Raw genomic sequence first — 22508 nt, 5'->3', positions numbered from 1 at the left:
ATCATTTTTAAAATCCCAATTACGAGATGCTCAAAGGTAGAAGTGTTATTGGGTCATCAATGGAAGGGTTAAAACCCAAGTCTGGCCCTTCGGCTGAAAAATATCTAAAAAGTAACCTATCCAACCCTGGCCCAGTCTTGAAGCCCTCACTCATCGGTCCAAGAAAAATATAATGAGCCGAGCCAGCAAGCCAGAAGCTTCCGAAAGTTATCTTAAAGTAAAACTACCGTCAGATGGAAACGTGGCTTACAATGCGTGTAACTCAGCTTCCACAACTTTTACTTGCACAGTAACACGCAGTAAAACGAAACTACTGGTGAGGTCCGGACAACTCATAACCTAACCCGAGCGCTGCCTTCTTGATATCACTCTGATTGGCCGCTCGCTCTTGTTGAATCAACTCACCCGCAAAGCTGATCGCTTCTTCCTCTTCTTCCACAAAATGGCGGAAACTGCTGTTGCAACCACCGAAGCCCCAACCCTATCTGAGGTTCCTCATCTCTCTCTCTCTCTCTCTGTTCACATGTTTACTTCGAGTTTCTAAATTTTTAAGCTCGGCCTAAAGTATTTTTTTTTTGCATTTTCTTTATTCGGATCGTTAGTTTGTTTTCGTTTCATGTAGAAAATTATTGGCGAAAATGAGGATAATTATGCTTTTTTTCTTTGATTGGATCTTCTTTTGCTGTAAATCATGAAGGAAAACGTTGATGGTGATATTTTGATTGGCTGATTCCCCCCCCCCTTTTTTGGGTGGAAGAGTGAGAATCTCGATTTGTAGTTGCTACAGATTATGCAAAAAACATATGTTTTGCATAAGAGATGTGCAATTACAGATGTACTGCCGGCTGCTGTTAATTTTTTCTCTCAATCTGTGTTAATGCTGCCATATTAACTTGCATTTTTGGAACCAAGTTCTGTCTCTGTTTTCTTTTTCTTTTTAAAGCGAATGCTTCTTCAAATGGACCTGTGGGTATGTTTCAATTACCAAGGGATAAGTATTTGTAGGATCGGGACCCAATAGATTGACGCCTTACCCTCGCTGCTGTGTTTTGTTATGCCCATTAAACTTGAGCTTGATCAACAGATCAGCCCAAGCTTTAACAGTTGAGGGGCACTCTTGTTGACTTCAAGATAGGCTACTATTTCAGTTAAAATCATCTGCTGTTTGACCTGTTCATATGCTCTGAACTCAGCTGCAAATTGGCTTGTAAGAGATTGATTTTTTTCACAACACTTGCTATGTCTGCACATTTAGAATTTGACACAAATTTGATTTTGTGCTCACTAACAAACGTTGCCTTTCACCAATGTAAATGCCTTTATTGTTAACCTGCACAAGTGAAAAATTTGAAGTGTGATAAGATGTTAAACCTCCAGCCCTTTGGTCATTTTGCATGTTCAAGAAATTTTTTGTGCAGTGGCGTGCTACTAGTATTAATCAACCCATTTCTTCACATGCTATGGCATGCAGCAATATTTATTGAAGGGAGAAGAAGAGAAGACCAATGTGGTTTCAAAACCTGTAGAAGTAAAAGAAGACGAGAAGCCAGCAACTGTTGTTTCTGAGGAAATTGTGGAGAAAGTTGAGGAACCACCATCACCTGCTGCTGAAGAAAAAACTGAAGATACTCCTGCTGCTGTTGAAGAAAGCACTGAAACTCCCGCTACTGCTGAAAGCAACAGTGAAGATAGCCCTGCTGCTGCTGAAGAATCCAATGAAGCTACAGAAGAGAACTCAGGAAAAGAAGCTGCAGAAGAGAAGCGGGAGATTAAGGTAACCATTTATCAAGATATTCTTCGTGGTGGTGGCATAATTGTGTCATATTCATTCTACTTCCATCTTTATGTTTCCCATATATTCATTTTTGTGTGGTATTGCCTTGTTGATGTTTAGATTGAGACAGCACCAGCTGATTACCGATTCCCAACTACAAATCAAACAAGGCACTGCTTTACCAGATACATTGAATATCATCGGTAAGTGAAACCACACCCATGGTTCTTCTTCTTCTTCTACCGCCATCTTTTTTTAATCATCATTCTTCCAAGTTGATGCTGACTCTTTCTTCAAAGATGAATTATTTATTCTTATAATTTTCTCCAGGTGCGTAGCTGCCAAGGGTGAAGATGCTTCAGAGTGTGATAAGTTTGCCAAATATTATCGTTCACTCTGCCCTAGTGAATGGGTATGTATATCTGAGATCTTCAATATACTAAGGAGCATGATATTATTATTTCTCTCAACAACAAGCTGTTTAATGCTCTTTAAATGTCCAATATTGTTTACCTGGCATAAAAATCTTGGAAGTTAAGACTTTAGTGTTATGTTGATATATACCATTGTCATGTTATGGGATGTTGAAGAAAGAAAAAACCAAGTCCTCTTCCAAACTCCAGATTTCTTTGTCCAAAGGTGCATTGGAATCCACACGGGTTGGCTCCTATGTTGATTTGTTTGAGCATCACCTTTGAATCAACTATTTAGGATGAACTTCTTGAACTCTAAAATCCATGCCAATTGATGTCCCAATTTGTGTGCAAAGCCTCCTAACATCTGTAAGCCAAAAAGAGTGCCAAGCGAGAGCTTTATTGAAACAGGCCCTGCACTATATATGGGGCACCCCCTCTTGTCACACAATAAACCGTGCACACCTGGCATTCCTGGCTTAACTTTAGGGGCTCCATCAAGGTTCAACTTTACACTACGATTAGGTTTTCTATCTTTTCTGATGTCAACATGTCTTGCTGTTATAGTAGCAAGACTTGCTGAACATCTTTTGCATAAGACAAAATTGCACTTTCCTCTTCATATATAGGTCTGTTATCCTCAAACAGACTTCTATTCCATATTGTCCCTAAAACAACCAACTACGTGACCATCTTTCACAAACCCATACTCAGATTCTGTTGAATTTAGGCTGTAAGCACATCTATAATTGCCACTGCAAATTCTGTTCTGGTTATCCAGGAGCACCTGATTAGATATTCTTTTATCAGTGCTTTGTTCATGAGGCATCTTGTTTTAGGATGCTATATTTAAGCTTCTCATTTATGCTTGGGCTGCATTCTGATGCTAGGTTTTTAGATGATCACTGAGCTAAGTATCGTAACCATGAATCATTGATGCAGATCATAATATTACTTTTTTAAGGTTGAATTGGGCATCAATGTTCGTTTCTGTCTCCTGACCTGGCTATATTGTGCTGTGTAAGCCAATTTTTTCTTTGTTATCTGGTGGCAGGTAGAGAGATGGAATGAGCAAAGGTCAAATGGCACGTTTCCAGGCCCCCTGTAGGTGGTTCCTGTTTGAAGACCCCTATGCAGTTTGTTTTCTGCTGCTAAATCAAAGTTTCAACCAACAGATGAGTACCTTTAATGAAAATTGTTTTCTCAGGGAATGCCCTGTTTGAATCAGTGAGTTAATAAGAAATTTTGGCTTGTCTTTTAGAACTAGCTCAAGTCTGAACACAGAATGTGTTGCTTGTCTTAAGATGAAGCTTATTTTTTTTCCATTTTTTTTCCTGCTTTAACTGTTGTGTAACAGTTACTCATTACTGTTTAGAACCCAAAAGAATCTTGAATTAGATAATAAGAACGTATACTTCGCCTTGATTACTCTCAAGAAAGATTTCCTGCGGAATATCTCTTATCAAGTTCATACTTGTTGCTTTGCTGCTGTTTTACGCAGCTTAAAAGTTTGCTATTTACATCGAGCAAAAAATGGCGCAGTGGAATCAGATTCTCATCGATCTGCTACTTGGTGGTTCAAAACGCCACTTTATTTTCCTGCTGATGTGATCTGCGATCGATCATGCATCGGTTCATCTCGCCGGGAACCTTTTCCAGGCTCATGTTAACCGAAGTTTGAGCTCTAATCATACTTGACTAAAGAGTTAAAATAGCTGCTCTTGCATGTTATTTGTGCTATGAGCTAGTTTTGTAATGAAAGAGAAAATAGCCAAGTACGGGTAAACAATGAAAAATTGATGGCCCACTCAAGTTTCAACTGGATACCAACAAAAATCCGATGCCAATCAAATCCAGAGTTTTCATTTGGAAATGCTTATTCTCTTAATTATCATCATGCAACTGTGTATTTAAAGAAATTGCAGTTAATAATCATCCATGAGGTCAAGGTGAAGGACACCTATTTGGGTATGCATGCCAACAATAGTCTCTATTGTCTATGCAACCCTTGCAGTCTAGTCTGCACCATCATCATCAATAATGTTCTTAGATTAAATTCTCATTCTATTTAGATTCATTTTCACTTTTTATATATTTAAACCAAGCTCTCATCCTGTTAAATATCATATCTTTCTTATATAGTTTTGTATTTAGAACGAAACTATAATGGGGATGAATTTTTCCTCCAGTTCTTTCAATTGGAATTTACCCATTTTGTTTTCTTGACATTAACCATTACCCATCATCAAACAATATAAAAATAATAAGTTATTCACAATTTCACATTCAAATCAATACTAACACATTCAACAATTCATATAACTCAAAACCATTTACTCTGATAATTTAAGTTGGGTTTCTTACCCCAAATGGATACTAAAACAAGAGAAAGATGCAAGAGAAGTCAAGGTTCTCTTCACCTTTCCTCTTCCACCTTTCTCTCCCCACCCTAACCCTTTCTTTAACTTTTCAAATTTCTAAAAATCCTCTTAGTTCATCAAAACACCTTCACTGCACACTTTATAATTCGCCTTACCCCTTTAATCCTTTCTCTTTTTAAGCAATTTCCTAAGAAAATGGAAAGAAACCCAACTAATTTATTAAATAAATCAGTCAAACGTTTTTTTATTTAGACCTTGCTAATTTTATCTTCTAAATTATGAAATATTAATTTAATCCTTCATCTTTGTTCAAACCCACCACTCTATAATTTCAAGATCTTTCTATCTTTAATTCTTTTATTTGGGGTTTATATTCTCCCATCCTTTAAAAATTTCATCCCTAAAATTTAAATTTTATACTTGAATATGAAAAAAGTTCATGATACTTCCTTCTCATCTTTAATTCTCTTTCCCAAGTTTTCTTTCCTACTTGAAAGCTTCTCTATAATACCTTAATTATAAGAATCTTCTTATTCCTTAACTTTTTTTTTTCTCTTGCTTCAATCTAGTATTTTCACTAGTTTCACTTCAATTATGAAGTCCTCTTTAATCTTCAAAGGCACTTGTGGTATCATCTGTGAAGAGTCTATCTCTCTCTTTTTTTTTTTTTTTCTTTTGCAGCATTGAAACATGAAATATGTCTTGAATTTTGGGCAAGAGTGAGGGTAAAGCCAACTTAAATGCTACTGGTTTAATTCTTCTCACCACTTTAAAAGACCTAATATATCTCGACCCCAATTTGCCTTTCATACCAAACTACAACATATACTTTCATTAAGCAACTTTCAAGAATAATTTATCTCTAACATCAAACTCAAGTGGCCTTCATCTATTATTTGCATAACTTTTATGTTTGTCTTGAGCTAATTTCATTCTTTCCTTAATAATCATTACTTTTTTAGTGGTGAGTTGGGTCAACTTTGGCCCTATTACCCCTCTATCTCCAATTTCTTCCTAACATAATAGAGTACAACATTTATGTCCGTACAAGACTTCATATGGAGCTATTCCTATAATAGTATGACAACTATTGTTATAGATGAATTCCATTAAAGGCAAGTGATTCTCCTAATTGTCCCCAAATTCCAACATGCATGCTCTTAATAAATCTTTCAAAGTCTGAATTGTTCTCTCTAACTAACCATCTATCTTAGGGTGAAAAACATTATTTTTTCTAATTGACCATTTATGGATGAAAAACAATGCTCAAACTCAATCTAGTTCCTAAAGCATCTTGAATATTAAGCCAAAGGTGATAAGTAAATCAGGGGGGCCATGATAAAATACAATGAATATAGGCACTTCATGTAATTAGACTACTTTATTCAAATACAATCTCACCAACTTATTAACAGTGTCCATCATATTCATAGGCTGAAATAAAGTAAACTTCATTAGTTGATCCACTATAACCTATATAACATCATTGCCTTTCTTCCCCCTTGAAAATCTAGAAATAAAATCCATGATAATGTTTTTCCATTCCCATTCTGGTATTAAAAGTGATTGTAATGGTTCAACTAGTTTTTGATGTTTTGTTTTTACCTATTGACATATTCTATATTTGACCACATATTCAGCTATTTTCCTCTTCATATTATGCCACAATAATAATAATCCTTAAGATCTTTATGTATTTTGGTACTACCTAGATATACAACAAATTTTGATTCATGAGCTTCTTTCAAGATCTCCTTTTTAAGAGTCTTTTCATCAACTAAATATAATTTTTTTTATTCATTGTTACTATTTCATCCTCCAAGATGTGGAATGGTGTTTCGATTCCTACATTCACTTTACTCTTCCCTTTCTCCACTTTTGTATCTCTCTGAGCTTCCAACACTAGATCTCAGAGTACATAAATGTACTATGAATTATGCTAGCAAGGATCCTTCAGGTCTTATTTTCAATTATGCATTAATCTTTTTCAGCTTTACTATTTCTTTTATGTCCCTAACCATCATTTCTTCTTCCACTCCCTTCTCTTTATGACGAAGAGCATCTTCCACCATATTAATGTTTCATAGATGATGATCTATTACACAATCATAATCTTTGATTAATTTTATCCACTATCTTTATCATATATTTAACTCTTTCTATAACATTAGATATTTCATGATTTATAAATATTTGAACCTGAGATTCATATAAATAGTGCCTCCAAACTCTTAAGGCAAACACTATAATGGCCAACTCTAAGTTATGAACAAGATAATTAACCTCATGTTGTTTCAATTGCCTTAAAAGCAAAGGCAATCACTCTTCCATGATGCATCAAAATACAACCTAATCCCTTCTTTAATGTATCACTATAAAGAATGAACCCTTCTAAACTTGAAAAAAAGTGTTAACACATGAGCAATTATGAGTTTTCCTTTAAATTTCTAAAAGCTTTACTCATATTTTTTTGTCCAATCCCACCTTACTTCTTTCCAAGTCAGCCGAGTCAAAAGGGTTTCTATTTTTGAAAACCCCTTAATAAACCTTCTATGGTAACATGTAAGCCTAAGGAAATTTAGAATTTCTATTAGATTTACATGAATCTCTTACTCTAGCACTACTTCTACCTTTCTCGGATCTACATATATTACTTTTCCTAGGATAACATGTCTTAAAAAGACTACTTTTAACCAAAATTCACGCTAGTTAAATTTGGAAAACAATTGTTGATCCCTAAAAACTTTAATACATATCTCAAATATTGCTTATGTTGCCGCTATGAGCAAGAATAAACCAGAATATCATCTATAAAAACCATAACACATTTGTTTAAGTAAGGTTTGAAGACTCTACTAATCAAATCCATAAATATTTCCAAAGCATTCGTCAACCCAAATGGCATCACAAGAAACTCATAATGTTCATAGTAGGTTTTGAAGGTAGTCTTCAGTACATCTTTTATCTTAATCCTTAGTTGGTAGTACTCCGACCTTAGACCTATTTTTGAGAACACCCTTGCTTCTTTCAATTGATTAAATAAGTCATCTATTCAGGAAAGTAAGTATTTATTCTTTATTGCCACCCTATTTAATTGTATGCAATCAATACAAAGTTAAAATGTTTCATTTTTCTTTTTTACAAACAACATCGAGGCACTCCATGACGAGTTACTTGGGTGGATAAACCTTTTGTCTAGCAATTCTTGTAGTTGAACATTTAATTCCACTAGCTCTGCAGCTGTCATTCTATAAGGTACTTGGGCTATAGAGGTAGTTCCAGATATTATATTTATAGATACTTCAATCTCCCTTTCAAGGGTAATCCTAACAACTCATATGGAAATACTAACTTTAATGAGGGAATTCCCTAACTATAGGGATATTACATATAAGCTAAATATGCCATACATCCTTTCTCTCGCTAGGCTTCTTGCAGTTATAATCAAAGTATAACATTTCTCTCATTCATGCTTGATGGGCGCCCAAACCAACCTATTTCTAAAATGATATCAAAATCATTTAAACTCTAATGGCAAGAAATCTACCCTCATTTGAAACCCTTCTATCCTAACTGTTAACCCCTTGTATGCCTGATAAATATCTATTGTTTATCACACGGTTGCACTAATTATTATCGCTCTTTCCATCTTACCAGGTAACACATTTAATTTTTTTCAACTCTAACCAATATAAAAAAAAGAGTGGCTTTAAGATCAATTAAAGCATATATATAGAGTTTGCGAATTTAACTGTAGAATACCTGCCACCACCTCTAGATCAATTCTGACCTTCTCCTGGGTCGTATGATAAACTCTCCCATTGGTCCTCTCTCCATGACCTCTAGGGGCTTCGCGGGGAAGGAATGCGGTAGAAAACAAGATGAAGGGAAAGCTAGAGCCATCAGAGAGTCAAAAACTGATTGAGGAAGGTATGGTTTGAATATTTATCATTCTTTCGGTTTTTTGATTGCTTGTATCTGTGTAATGAAATCCTTTCATTTTCTTCAGGAAAGAATCTGAAAGAAGGACTTGCAACTTTGGAAGAAGACCTGGTTAAACTTACAGATGAGCTTCAGATGGAAGCACAGTGTATACCTAACATGACTCTCCACATGCTCCGATTGGAGGGGAAGATAGTTCAACAGTGAGAGCGATGGTATGTAACTCGTTCAACTGCTTCCTTATATTTCATGAGGAAAATGATACGTTGAACAAAACACAAAGACATGAATTGCTTTTTGTAACTAAAAGACCGAGCAGTTAAATTCAGTTACAAGTTTGCCAATTTTTTGTACTTATGATGTTGCATGAGATAATAGCATAATTCATTTGCAAGTATGTTGTGAGAAATGCGTGCGTGCGTGCGAGTATGTTTGAAGGAGGGGATGATGCTGGACATCTTACAGGTTTAAGTATATTTTCCCCTGAGCTCTTACAGGCAGGCACCCCTGACCTGTTGATACTTTTGCCTGACAATTAACAGGTTTGCTCTATCGAGGATAGTGATCAATGCCTCATTGGCACTGCAGAGATTCCTGTGGGAGGAATTCACATGGATGCTATCCTTGCTGAGTCACTGCAGCCATTGAAGTATGTGGCATTTTCCCATTGCTTCCGTACAGAGGCTGGTGCTGCAGACACAGCAACAAGGTATATTATCTGGCTTTATTCACATGCACCGAATTAGTTGGGCAGCAGAAGGTGCGTTGGATGTAACCATTATTGGCGATGACATTCGTCTTCATCAAGTCATTAATTTTCAACAAGCAGCAAGCACAAGGCTACAGAATGGCAGAGCTTGGAGTTGACACCAAGCCTGGCTTTCATCCATGTAGCTTGAAGGAAGAATTACAACGTCAGAGGTTGGTAAATGAAGAAAGAAGAATTACAATTTCAGGTGTTGATAATTGGAGGCATTCTCTAAATTGAGTTTTTATATTGTAGCGTCATATCTTGATTTGTTTATACCACAAACCACATTATAGCGAGTACCCGCGTGGCGTGGGAAAACGAGGAGAATCGCAAACTAGAAACACGTGTTCCAAGCAGCTCAAAATCAGAGTCATTTCATGGTTTGAATCAAATGGGAAGCTTGAAAACATCACTGCTTACAAAATTGTGAGAAACATTAATAATTGCGCGTGGTGGAACAGTTGATGGCTCCTTGAAAATGCAAATCGTCTGCGCTATAACTTGAGTTTGCTCAACTCAATCTTTCGGACAGGATACGTGTATGCTTCATAATTGATTTGTTGGCCCATGGAACTTAATTTGGTGAGAGTAGTTATCAGATCGACCTGCAAGAAAATCAATTCCAAGACAGTAACTAGAACAGATCTAGAGGCAACATAAATTTGGAAATGCGAGGATTTAACGGTACATAATAGCGTCAAATCCCCTCTGCTCCTCCATAGCAAGAAACTACATCGCATAATTTCAAATAAGGCAGGTTCAATTGATTGGGATCCCTGTTGAGAATTATCAACTGACCTCATAATCCGTCTGAGACACTGTTTCTCGGCTACGCTGGTACTTCTGAACCCATGGTGTGACATCTGGATCAGTTGCCAGTAAGGCCTCTGTTGCTGCTTGATCAGGACCCAAGAACGCAGACATAACAGCTAGCTGGTCAACCAGGGAAGGAACAGAATTGGATCAGCGACCATCTATAGGTGTCTTTCCAAAGTGAAATTTCCTGTCTTTTTTAGAAGGTTGCGAGCTCGTGATCCTTAATATATTTGTTGAAAGCATACCTGGCGGGGACCAAAGCCGATAGATGAGAACTTGTCTTTCATTTCTTGGACTGTGGCTTTCTCCCACTGGGGAACCCTCCCTTCTGGATCTGGCTCTTGGGAATCTGTCCTTCCGAATTGTCTATCAAACAATCCCCACTATAAGAACAACAACAATTGTTGGGATTAATTGCTTATCACTATAACTTGCTTTTATTGATAATAGAAACACACTAGAATCGAAGCACTAAAACTAATTCCCCGAAAAAAAACACAACAACAAACCCTTTTGTAGGTCGGATGATAGGAAAAATGATGAAATATCTACTTCTATCTGTAGGTATTTACGAGAACTCATTTGAGCATAATTGCAGTCATCGTAATGTTCCTTTTTACACAAGGATCTTCCTAAGCTTTCTGCAAAAGTACCTTTACATATGAGGAATTCTCTGATTTAACTCTTATGTAGCCACTGTTTTAGACCTTGACTTTAATAATAAGGCTGGTTCAGAGGTAGAGTTGCCAATATTTTATATATCCTGGTGCAAATTAAAACCGTCCACAACTCAGCCAAATTAGAAACACTAACCTGTCCACTGGATCCATATGCGGAGTACAATGTGCTCCCTTTCTGTTCATTACCACCACACTTGCGGATGGCAGAAGCCAGAAATGTAGCCTTAACAGCACTTTGTCCTGCAGAGAACAAACAAAATTGAGTCAGGGACATTGGTCTTCTCTGTTGATGAATTAAATTCTGTTCATCTGTACATAAACTAGGTCATGCAATAAGGCCATAGCATGCAGCACAGCATAAATTTGGGATTATTAATGTTTATAACCTGCAAACGGGATAAGATCTGCAAAAGAGATGGGTCCACCCTTGGAATATGAATCTATCTCCTCCTTCGCTTCCTCTATTAAATTCAACGCGGCAGAAAGTCCCTTATTTTCAGGTCTGCTCATCTCTGAACTTCAGGTGGGAAAAAAGGAGAAGAAAATTAAGACAACATTCAGGCAAGGAGGTAAGTTATTGCTTCAAAAAGCAAAAGGGACTTCAATCAAGAAGCAGGGATTACTTCAATCAAGGAGGAAAGTGTAAACTTCCACACATTGATAAATCAGTGTACAAACTCATGAAAGATGACAATTTCATAACTGAAATACCTGAATCGAATGGATCCATTTGGGCCCCCAGATTTTGTAGCCTGCAAACTTAATCAGGAATTAATCAGTGCATTTCTTTCGAATTTTACCTTTAGTTAAGGACTTCCATAGCAATCATATAGGAATTCAACAGGTGAAGGAATTTGTCTGACCTTATCATAAGTAATGGCATCATTCAGAGCCAGAGTTAGAATGTATGGTACAAGTTCAGGTTTGCCCTGAAACAAATATCAACAGAGTAGTGATCAAAACACCATCAAAGCACGATGTAGATATTTCTATCCATTTTATGGAACTGCAGAACAACTACTTGATAAAAAGAAAGCATAAAGGCAAGGTTGTGTGGTTCACCTTTATAGCTGCGGAAAGGGTCTGCCTTATGCTGGCTGTGAGAAAGAAGATGCAACATCAACTGAGCGAACTGTAGCTGATTTGAGCATGCTTGGAAATGTTGAGATTAGGGAACTCACACTGAAACTCAGAACGCTGCCTGCGTTGGATCAAATCAGCAGCACTAGCCATTTCAACAAATGATCCTGAGCTTGCTAGCAATTCCTAAGTTTACAGCAAAACAGGTTAGAAACTCATCATCACATCATTCTACATTATGGATTTCCAATATATAAAGGATGCGTCCAAATACAACCATTAACATCAACCTTCCAACAAATCAAAATGAGAGAATATTATAACTGAAATATTTCAGATATCACCTTTTTATTTATTTTATTTTTCTGAGCGGGAAAGAAAAAGGCAATTAAATAGCATATCTCATAAATCAACAATGTTTCGAATGTAGGATTAGTGTCATCTGACCATGTATACCAAAACAACACACTAATGTATCTCCTTTGGAATAGAATCAAGAAGTGGATGGTCAAGTTTGCATAGAATGTGAATGCCAAATCCTTGAGCAATGAAAGGGAAGTGTTATTTCTCTCTTACCATGCCAACAGTAGCACCAAAGCATTTCAAAACTTCTCTTCGCCGTAGAACATTCTCACCAGGGACATCAGTGTCCATTTTATGACAACGAATAGCGACCTGGTCAATATTTAGCCAAAAGGCAAAAGAGAGAAAAATAAATGATTCCATTTTCTGTAGCATTCCCAGCCAAGATGAAACTGAAGCAACATTTCAAGAGAACTTACAGCATGAGAAGGACATCTAGTGGTTGGAGTAGTAGAGATGGTTAAAGAAGGGACACTAACCAAAGAGGGGAGGGTTGATAGGAAAGAAGCACCCATAGTTGCCTCCACGGTGTAACCTCTGGCTTTCGAGCTTCTAAAAGACAAACAGAAGGCTCTTCTGTTTCGTGGAGAGAGGTGACAGGATTATGTGTGCTTATGTGGCTATACCTATACACGTGGAGTGGGCATGAGTGTTCGTGAGGAGATATGTGGATATCCTATCTTCTTTTCATTGGTTACCGACCCGGTCGCCGGCCCATTTTCTTTCTTTGTTTATTTTTTTAAAGTAGAAAGAGTGACAGCCTGCATATGCCGTCGCTCTCTTCCTTCATTTGTAGGGTAATTATTTAGTACTTTAGGAGTCCAAAGATCATTTTCGTTGTTCGGTTTACCATGCAAGGATAAAGATTATTGCAATTGCAAGGAGGAGGAAAAGTGGACGACAATCGGGAGATAAGAGAAGTAATTGTTTTCACTTTTATTGCATTGAATGACGATGAATCGAATACATGCATCGAAGAAAAGGATGTTACTCTAGAGATCCAATGATAATCGTATCCCTAACTTCCTTCTAATCTGACTATTTAAATTGTCCTCTTGAAAAATTAAAATTGCTTTTGGTTGATGGAATGGAAAGCCCCTTCTCTTCCCAACATAATTTGTGCCAGCACTGGCACCGAATAGCAGCAGCGTCCATTTGCTTTGTATCTTCATGAATGCCTCCACCCACCTAAACTCGAGATGTACACAATCCGCAGAACTAACCCTCATTCGGGCACAGCCGGCTTGTAGTATCAATGGATGATAGTGAATGATTAAATTCGCCACTATCCTCCCGCACTTGGATCTTGAAGAGAATTGTTCTTCAGCATCTAAACTAACTTGTTCTGATAGAGGTGTTCAGATTCCGGGATTGCCCCTGACATAAACAATCTGGTAAAGGATTTACATAAAATGCTTCTTCTGAACGAAACCTATCCGTGCCCTTTGTTCCAGAAATGGGGCCTTTCCTCTTCCTTGGGGAGCCTTGCCTGTGCAACCATCATGAGAAACAAAATTTAAATTAGTGGATTCTATTTTCAAATCTTAACAGAATGCTGACCTGTCAAGATAATGGCCATGGAAGATAACCTCAAAATCTCACAAAACGAGCAGTAGTTTCCCAGTGCCACCGAATTGTGGCTGCACAATACTAACTAAACCTCACCTCTTTTCCCACAAAAGCAGTGCCCATGGGCAACTCAACTGTTGAAGACGTTTTTGGGTATTAAATGTGATTATAATGCTTAAGAATACATACCGTTTTCTGTGGCTTTCAATGACATGGTCTGATAAATATTTGCCTTCTTTCAGTTTTCCCTGCTCAATTTTATCAAACAGACGAACAAGTGCTTTCCTAAGGGACAAAAAAAGAAAATGCTCAGTGCAAAGAAATTGATCAAAATAAGCTAAAATATATATAAGAGTATCCCATACCTGTCTGGGGAAATTGTTCTTCTATGTCCAAGAAAGCGACGATGACCTTCGACCGCTCTAGCCATGTTTCCAGAGTATGTCGGCATGAATACATCACTTTCAACAGATACAATATAGTCAAGCGCAGCCAGCTGAGACAAGTGATTGGTAAATGGTTCAAGCTCCTCAAAAGATGCCAACGTTTCCTGCAAGATGTTTAAAGGACATGCTAGTCATAGAGCAACACACAATTAGCAGCTCTCACTCATCCCGGCCCAACTTCCCACACCAAAAAAAAAAAAAACAAAAGCAGCACTTATAGACAGAATACAGAGAATATTCATGTATGTTTACTATTCTCCATGCAAGCATAAGTATCTGTGCACTGTGATTGACAACAAAATGGCACATAGAAAGAGAGGGAAGGCGATTTGTCAATTTTTCAGACTCGGATACAACTTGATTACAAACACAATTCCAAAAATTACTTTTTATATGATGAACGGATTAAAAGTGTTATACATGGCATCCCCTCGTATTCTGCCTTCTAAAATAAACTACTATTTTGATTATCCACAAAAAACAATGAACAAAAATACAGCATACAAAATGCACAAGGCAACGTCAATGCGAGCAATTGCACTCGTCATTAGTTGTGTAGATGGACTAGGGTTAGATGTGCGGAGTGAATTTTTTTTTTTTTTTCAATCTTGTGGTTTTCCTGAAGTATAAAATTTTGCATTGCTCTCACAGCAAGGCCTTTGAAAGACATTTATCTATAGGTTAACAAAACTAACAATAACAACAATTAACTTATACAGAGAAAACATGGAAAAGTTATAAAGTAAAGCCAAAACACGAACCTTGCGCATCAACATAGGATATCGGGATTGTAGATCACCCATATGTGAATCACCTCCATATATCTCTCCTGCGGCAATGTATATAGGGGTATTTGATGGGTAACCAAGAGCAGATAGAAATATTGCAGCCTCCTTTGGAGTTAAGGGGCAAAAACCTTTGGATCTCTGCTCCCTGGGATCAATATCCTTCACTTTCCAGTTATCATTTGCGTCTCTTCATGTCACAGAAAATTACATAAGCAAAAAAGCCCGAACATTGAATTGAATTCATTATCACATAACTGCAGCAAAATTACCGTATCATTTTTAGTTCATTTGCTTCAGCAGGAGACAAATCATGTGTACATCCACTGAAGGCAAGCATGTCCTTCTCATATCGTAAGTGCAGGGAAATATAAGGACCATGTGACCTCATGCGGTCCACCAACAACTACAATGCCAATGTGACTTGAAATCATATCATTGCACATACAAGAAATCAACAAGAGCAATAATATCTAGCTATTTTCACCTTTCCCATTGCTTCAATTTGAGGTGCAAAACGGAGGGCTTCATAACAGGCACGGCAACGCAGCTTCTGAATATCAGGAGGGAGATTGTTATTTGCTAGGCGAGAGTCAGTCTTGGCAGCCCGAATAACCTGTGAAAACAAATTTATGTTAGGAAGATTGTTTTAGAATTTCAATAATAAATGAGAGTAAAACCAGCAGATTGCAATCATAAATACCAAGTGAAACTTCCAATTGATATACCTTATAATCAGCCCACATGCTTGCTATCTCTTCCTGGTAGTAGTCCATACCAGACCAGCTTTTAAAATATTTAACTGTTTTCATAGTACCTATTTCCTTGGGAAGCTTTTTTATCACTTTCACATCATTAGCTAGAGCATTGATAAAATGATCTTCATCAAAGACATCTGAAAAGTTGCTGCAAAAAAAGAACAACGAACAAAGAAAGAAAGAGCTATGGCATCATGACATGAAAGGGCCCAACAACTTGAAATTTTCACTGATCTAAAATTACCTGGAATCTTGCCAATATGACTTTTTATCTAGTTTTGGAACAACAAGAGTGGCATTTATGATACGCGCAATAGCTACCATATCACATATCTGCAATTCAAGAAAGACTGTTTCTCAACCCCAGTACAAAAACCCAATAACCAATAAAAAAAAAACACAAATTATTGTTGCCTTAATAAATTTTAACATAGAGCACAGCACAACCACATACATCTTCCAGGATAACATAGAAACAGAATAAGAAATTTGGGAAGCCTAACAAATAGCGTAGTGTAATAAAATTTCACAATTTCAAACACAGCCATTGTGATTGACAAACTTAAGGAGTCATGGATATCGACACTGTAAATTTTCATAAAAGATAGACGGTAGATAAGTACCCCAGCTCGCATCTGGTTGAGCCCTCCATTTGTATGAGCTAGAAGGTAACCTCTCGACTCTGAAGGAGCTGAGAAACAGTAGGTAAAGCAGATATAAGCAAACAGGAAAAGGTTTTTAAAAGAAAAAAATCAATATGAAATTAAAGCCAAACTTACAAGTATAGTTAGGACTAGGTTGAGTGCAAGGCATATAATTGCGATTTGGTGGAGGCTTCCATAGTTTGGTACAGTTGGGGTTCCGATCAGAACACTGTCAAGTCTAAAGGAGTGAAAACATGAAAGATGCATGACTGACTGCTTAGAATAAAGAAAAACATAAACACTTATGACGCTCAATCTACAGCTACACACAGACGAATCCCAAATTGTTTCCTCACCATACTTTTCATTTCTGTTAAATTTCATCAATGAATCAGAATTCAAAAAAAAAAAAAGTGCTTGAATTGGCAAATATATTGGAATGAATTGCATGTAATAAGACCTGGTGGAATGAGAGAGGGCCTTTGTATACATTGGGAGGAGTGATCTCACTTGTCCAGCTCTGTTCTTGCTCTTTGCCCAATATCTTGTCTCTGATTTCAATTTGCTACAGATAATATTTTTTTTATTGTTAAAAAAAAATTGTATGAACAAAAATCCCACCAATTATTGTTCCAAAAAAGAAAAATAAAACTACGGCAGTTAGTACAAAAATAGGCAGAATCCCAAGAATTAGAAGGCGAAGATATCTATCTTTCAAGCACATTAGGCCACAGTTAACGGATTTCGAAAAAGAAGTAACAGAAACTTTAGAAAGTAGAAGAAACCCTAATTCTAACACTAAAAAGGGAAAAAAGAAAATCATGTGAGTGTGCAATTACTTACGGGATGAGGAAGCCTGTAAGGATCAGGGAGTTTAGAGCAAGGAGGGAAAACATGTAAGTGTACGGAGAGGAGGGCCATCATCGCTATCGTGCATATGGCGCATGATAGCATCTTCCTCATCAAACCCACGGTCTTCCATCTTCGCTTCTGCATCATCTTCTTCGCTACCTTTCTTTCTTGGTGTTTATTTCCAGTCTCTCTTTCCCTTTCTATCGCTGCTTTTTTTTTCTAAGAGTTAGAAAAGAAGAAGGAGAAGAGGTTAATGAAGGAGCAATGGGTATCAATGGCCATTAAAAAGAAAAGAAGAAAGAAGGATCAATGAAGGAAAGAAGGGTAAAGGAGAGTTTGTGTGTCTGTGTGTAGCAGACGGCTGTGGTAGTAAAGTAAGGAGGGGGGGTTCTTTGCTTGGGGAATATCTTCTTTTTTATTTATTTTTTTGCTCTGTCAGTTTGCTTTGGTTAGGGGATGGGAGGGGAGACAGATTGGATCCTCTATGATGGAATTAAAAATTCTGTTTAATATTATAATATTATTTGATGGTTATTTTTTAAAAATATTTTTTTATTTAAAAATAGAGTAAAATAATTTTTTATTTTTTAATATTTATTTTTAAAAATCAGAATATTAAAAAAAAAAAAAAGAATATATGAATTTTTAGGATGCACGTTCGTAAATTGATGGACCAGCTGAGTGCTTGTTTATGCCTAATTTAAAACGGACCAAATGCTTGACGGATTTCATGCTTAACTACAATTAATTTTTATTTTTATTTTTATTTTTTTTTTTACAATTAATTTTGTATGGTCATTTATTATGTAAATGTAAATATGTCTGATTTCCATTTATTTATTTCGCCCAAACCAACAAAAAGCTGTATAATTCGGGTTGGGTGGTTCGAATTGTGGATCTCAAGATGAGTTGCATTGAATGACAGAGGATGGCTTGCATGTGCACATCATTTTCTAAAGTCACTGCTTGCATTCACACTCGAGATGCAGCTAACTGTTCACTTGTTTGTTCTCCCTCGCTTAGGTTACTTCTTGCTCAAATGATGTGTTTAATGAATCTTCAGAGTTTTATAAACAAAAAATGAGAGAGGTTATGATTTGGTTATAATTTTTAAAAGGATATTTAAATGAAGGAAATATTTTCATTGTTTCAAAAGTAGTCATCACTTTATGTTTATTTACTTGAATCAAATTACATGTACTAATCAATAATTATTTCTTTACAGGACAAAGTCATTATATAATCGAAAAAAGATGAGAATCTTATTCAAGTTCTATATTTTTCTTAATTGTTGTTATTTGTTTTATTTTATTATGAGATGTTGTTGTTGTTGTTGCCCTTACTCTCATCACTATTTATAAGGTGTTTACGAGGGTTTTTATGAGGTTAAGTGAAAGTAACCCTAGGTATACAAGTTACTTTATGAAGGTTGATTTAAGGGGCAATAAATAAAAACATAGGAACACCTAGTTTGGAGGATTGAGAAAATGCTATATCTTTGATGAAGTTATTTAGGATCTTCATGATTACATTAAGATTTTTTGGTTCATTGCATGTTACATCAAATCTTTTCTATAATGAATTGATTTATATGCACACTATCATCTCATAACTACTTAAAAGTAGAGATAATATTTTAAGATGAATAACAAAGAACATGATGTTAAAGTTTGAGAAGTACTAGAAAAATAAAAAGGATCAAAATCTTTTGTTATATGTGACTATTGTCTTATATCCACGTTTCAAATTGAAATATATGAAATTCTATTTTAGTGACTTGTATGATGATGACAAATCATAATTGCTAACAAATAAGGTGAAAAATACTTGGGTGAGCTTGTATGATTTTTATTTGAAACTTCTTGAAATGAAGGATGATTCTAGACATCAACAAGATGTTAATGCTAATGAGGACATGTAGGTAGATGATATACCAAACACTTTGGCTCGATTAAAAAAAAAGAGGAAGAATATATTGTTGAGAATAGACATAATGTTGGGAGGTATTTGATTAACGATTGTGAGGATTCTAATGATAATAAGTTAGAAGTCTTGGGTTGGTGGAAATACAATGCTTCGAAATATAAGATCTTTTTGAAGGACTAAAAATATGTGCTAGCTATTCTTTAAAGATCACATCTTTATTTATCTTATTAGCTAATTGTTTATACTTTGTTGTTGGCAATGACATACCATCCATTTATGTCTGTGGCTTGTCTTTTGATAAATAATGAAAAACTGAGTTGGTTTTATGGATCAACGTGTTTGTTTATAAAAGACTATAGTTTCTTTTAGTTTTATTGTTTGTGTTAGTGTGTTTGTTCATGGGATAAAACTATGAAAAACTTGATGGATTGATATTATACCATCACATTATTATGAATAGCTCCTATTATGAAAAACTTGATGGATTGAATACTATACTATCACATTATTAAATCAATTGAAAGATAAAAAAGAAATTGGACATTTGAAATAGGCTTTTTACATCACTAAAAAGCTTTTAAGAGCCCATAAAAGTCACAAAAAAACACAATAAAAAAATAAATATTATTATTTTTTATTTTTTATAAAATAAATTTAATCGAGTTAAACCAAAACTGATTAGTTTGAATTAGTTTTTGATTCAGCATGATTCTGAAACTAAAAAAATTAGTTTAATTATTTTTTTCAAAAAAAAACCAAAACAAACAAAAAATATTCACCCTTATTCTTTTTCTTTGTTAATTTTAACCCTACATAATTCCTTTAAAAGAAAAATTCAAGCACGCATAGATACACTTAAGGCATGATCGGAGCATTTATAACCTCTCCTGTATCGATGTGCACATTTCATTTATGAAAAAAAATTAACAATATGCTAGTAACAAAAAGTAACATATTTTTAATTGAATATATTTTCTTCGTAACTCAATTTTTACCCATAAAATTTTTAATGTGAAAAAAAAAAAAAAAGGATTGGTGAATGAAAATAATGGGGAAAAAAGGATCAAATTTTAGAGAACCAATTAATATAATAAAGGAAGAAAATAAAAAAAAAATGATTGTGATTAATGATAATATTTGATTGCGATAAAGATGGAAATTGAGAGATTTTTAGCTTAATAGTATTATTTGATTGCAATTAATGATGGAAATAAAGATATTTAGTCCGGCTTAACGATGAAGAAATCAACATTTTAATAAAATTAGCAAAAGTTTAGGATTTTCATAAATGAAAATATGATAAAAAATGTTAAGAAACAATAGTTATGGAAAAGGAGAAATTCTACACATTTAAAGTGATATTTTCATTAAAAAAATTATATTCTTCACTTCGTGTTTAGTTTCCTTCTTAATAAAATACAACAATATAAATAAAGAAAGATTTTATCCAGCTTTTTATAATCTTTTTTTTTTTGTTTTGTCTCTATTTTAAAAATCACTAGTTAAATTCTAAATTTTATTAACTTTATAATATCCTCTAGTTTCCATAAAAAATATATAGGAATATTTACATGTTTCCCAATGACTAGATAGCTAATCAAACCAATGGTATGTTGACATGTCCAAACAAGAAAAGGGGGCATGCCAAGTGAAAAAGGGCCTTGGAATGTCAGGTGACCCCAAAAACAATGGATTTTGCAAAAAACAAAATGTAAGCTACATGCAGTGTCACCATCCGGGAAAGTCTAAGCAATTATACGTAGCGGATAAAGTTAATTTACTCTTGGGAGAAGACAAAATAATATAGCAAGATCGGGTAGATCTCTTGGCAGTTTGTGCTTACACAAATGCCATTAAGGTCTCGTGACATCCGTCCTCTTCTTTTCTTGTCACGACTTTGTCACAGCCTACTCGCTCGTGGCACCGCCGAATTCAGTGTGCCCACAAGATTTATAGTATATTTAGCTAGCGTTGGTAATTTTTTATTTTAAATTCAATTTTTATATTTTTAATCTTTTAATGTATTGATAATAAAAATAAATAAATAAAAATATTATTTTAATATATTTTTAAATAAAAATAGTTATTAGTTATTGAGCTTAAACTCTTTTAGTTGCATAGGATTTGCTTAAGCTATTTTCTTGCTGCTTGTCAAAGTTACTTTTATTTGTTAAAAATAAATAATACTACTTTTGACGTGTTTAGTGGTTTTGGTTTAATTTAATGATAATATTATTATAGTTACCGCTTTGTTTATGTGTCACACGTGGCAAGAGATCCCCTCTAGGTTATTTAATATAAATTATCTGCACAACGAAGATCAAGTGGGTCCTTTGGCATTCACGTTGTCGGGAAAACTATTGTCAGCAAGAAAAGAACAAGTCACGAGCCGATCGCCAGCTAAACCGAGGGAGGACAAGACCTTTATTAGCCTTGAAGCTGAAGGAGATGAATTTTGGTCGCATGCGGGGGACAATCGACGAAGCTTTGCAGATGATTAAGCCCAATCCAGTCCTTTTTACTCTCTCTGTCAAAACACCATTCCAGATGTTGGGCTGTTTGGGATTGCATTTGAAAAATATTTTTTATAAAATTTGAATTTTTTTTTATATGCTGATCTCAAAAATAATTTTTAAAAAATAAAAAAATATTATTGGCATGCTTTTCTAAGTGAAAAGCACTTTAAAAAGCAACAGCAACCATACTCTCAAATACCCTCGAAATGATAACAATGAGTACAAAATTGTATTTAGCTAATGAAAAATCTCTTAAAAAAAATATCTTGAAAAAAACTCATGAATCAGAATTTGTTGTATAGCTGGATAATATCAAAATACATAAAAAATTTAAGGATTATTATTATTATTGGTTGCATAATATGAAGAGAGAGATAACTGAGTATGTGATCAAATATAAAATATATTAACATGTAAAAACAAAACATTAAGAATCAGATGAATCAAAACAAATATTTGTCAAACTAAAAGAATGAAAATAGAATTTGACAAAAATATGAAGGCATACTTAAAAAAAAAAAAAAAAAAGATGAATAATGGTACTTGAGAAAACAAAGGCTTTTTTTTTTGTTTTTCTCTCAATTTTATTTTAAGTCTCTCCATTCTTGATTATTAGCAAAAAATAAAATCAATTATTTTTTTTTGCAAAATCAAACATTAACTTAATGTGGAGATATTTTTTCAACATCACAAAAACCTCATATTAAGCTAATTGAATCAAACAATCAAACTCAAATAATGTGTAAGAATCAATTAAAAAAATAAAAGATTATATGTGACATAAAGCTCTAATATCAAATGAAATAAATAGA

At 35.0% G+C, this 22508-nt stretch overlaps 4 protein-coding genes across 6 annotated transcripts; 2 read left to right on the top strand and 2 right to left on the bottom strand.

The window, feature by feature from the left end:
- Positions 1–320: 320 nt before the first annotated feature.
- LOC118050462 (uncharacterized) lies at positions 321–3610 on the top strand. The gene is made up of 5 exons (XM_035060811.2): positions 321–490; positions 1472–1774; positions 1895–1977; positions 2105–2186; positions 3242–3610. Exons 1-5 carry the CDS (start codon positions 443–445, stop codon positions 3293–3295), a joined length of 570 nt encoding a protein of 189 aa, XP_034916702.1. The 5' UTR covers positions 321–442; the 3' UTR covers positions 3296–3610.
- Positions 3611–8449: 4839 nt separating this feature from the next.
- LOC118050451 (uncharacterized) lies at positions 8450–9580 on the top strand. The gene is made up of 4 exons (XM_073409388.1): positions 8450–8498; positions 8578–8658; positions 8697–8725; positions 9053–9580. Exons 1-4 carry the CDS (start codon positions 8450–8452, stop codon positions 9254–9256), a joined length of 363 nt encoding a protein of 120 aa, XP_073265489.1. The 3' UTR covers positions 9257–9580.
- A 25-nt stretch (positions 9581–9605) lies between these two features.
- On the bottom strand, positions 9606–12809 carry LOC118050465 (thylakoid lumenal 29 kDa protein, chloroplastic). 2 transcript variants are annotated; one of them, XM_035060816.2, is made up of 11 exons: positions 12680–12809; positions 12414–12512; positions 11939–12023; positions 11820–11854; positions 11621–11686; positions 11469–11509; positions 11144–11274; positions 10891–10997; positions 10323–10460; positions 10060–10194; positions 9606–9866 (listed from the first exon to the last, which is right to left on the bottom strand). In XM_035060816.2, exons 1-11 carry the CDS (start codon positions 12713–12715, stop codon positions 9756–9758), a joined length of 984 nt encoding a protein of 327 aa, XP_034916707.1. In that variant the 5' UTR covers positions 12716–12809; the 3' UTR covers positions 9606–9755. The 2 variants fall into 2 exon arrangements, with proteins under 2 accessions (XP_034916707.1, XP_034916706.1); XM_035060815.2 differs by having other exon boundaries at positions 12620–12789.
- Positions 12810–13110: 301 nt separating this feature from the next.
- On the bottom strand, positions 13111–17693 carry LOC118050464 (O-fucosyltransferase 7-like). 2 transcript variants are annotated; one of them, XM_035060812.2, is made up of 12 exons: positions 17246–17693; positions 16863–16967; positions 16538–16631; positions 16382–16449; positions 16003–16091; positions 15729–15906; positions 15488–15616; positions 15273–15406; positions 14977–15190; positions 14135–14319; positions 13959–14054; positions 13111–13689 (listed from the first exon to the last, which is right to left on the bottom strand). In XM_035060812.2, the coding sequence occupies exons 1-12, from the start codon at positions 17399–17401 to the stop codon at positions 13536–13538; spliced, it is 1602 nt and encodes a 533-aa protein (XP_034916703.1). In that variant the 5' UTR covers positions 17402–17693; the 3' UTR covers positions 13111–13535. The 2 variants fall into 2 exon arrangements, with proteins under 2 accessions (XP_034916703.1, XP_034916705.1); XM_035060814.2 differs by lacking the exon at positions 17246–17693 and having other exon boundaries at positions 16538–16640.
- Between the last annotated feature and the right edge of the window lie 4815 nt (positions 17694–22508).

Source organism: Populus alba, chromosome 5 (assembly GCF_005239225.2).
Source record: "Populus alba chromosome 5, ASM523922v2, whole genome shotgun sequence".
NCBI lineage: Eukaryota > Viridiplantae > Streptophyta > Magnoliopsida > Malpighiales > Salicaceae > Populus > Populus alba.
The sequence above is the reverse complement of the archived record's forward strand: the minus strand, read 5'-3'. Positions and strand labels throughout refer to the sequence as shown.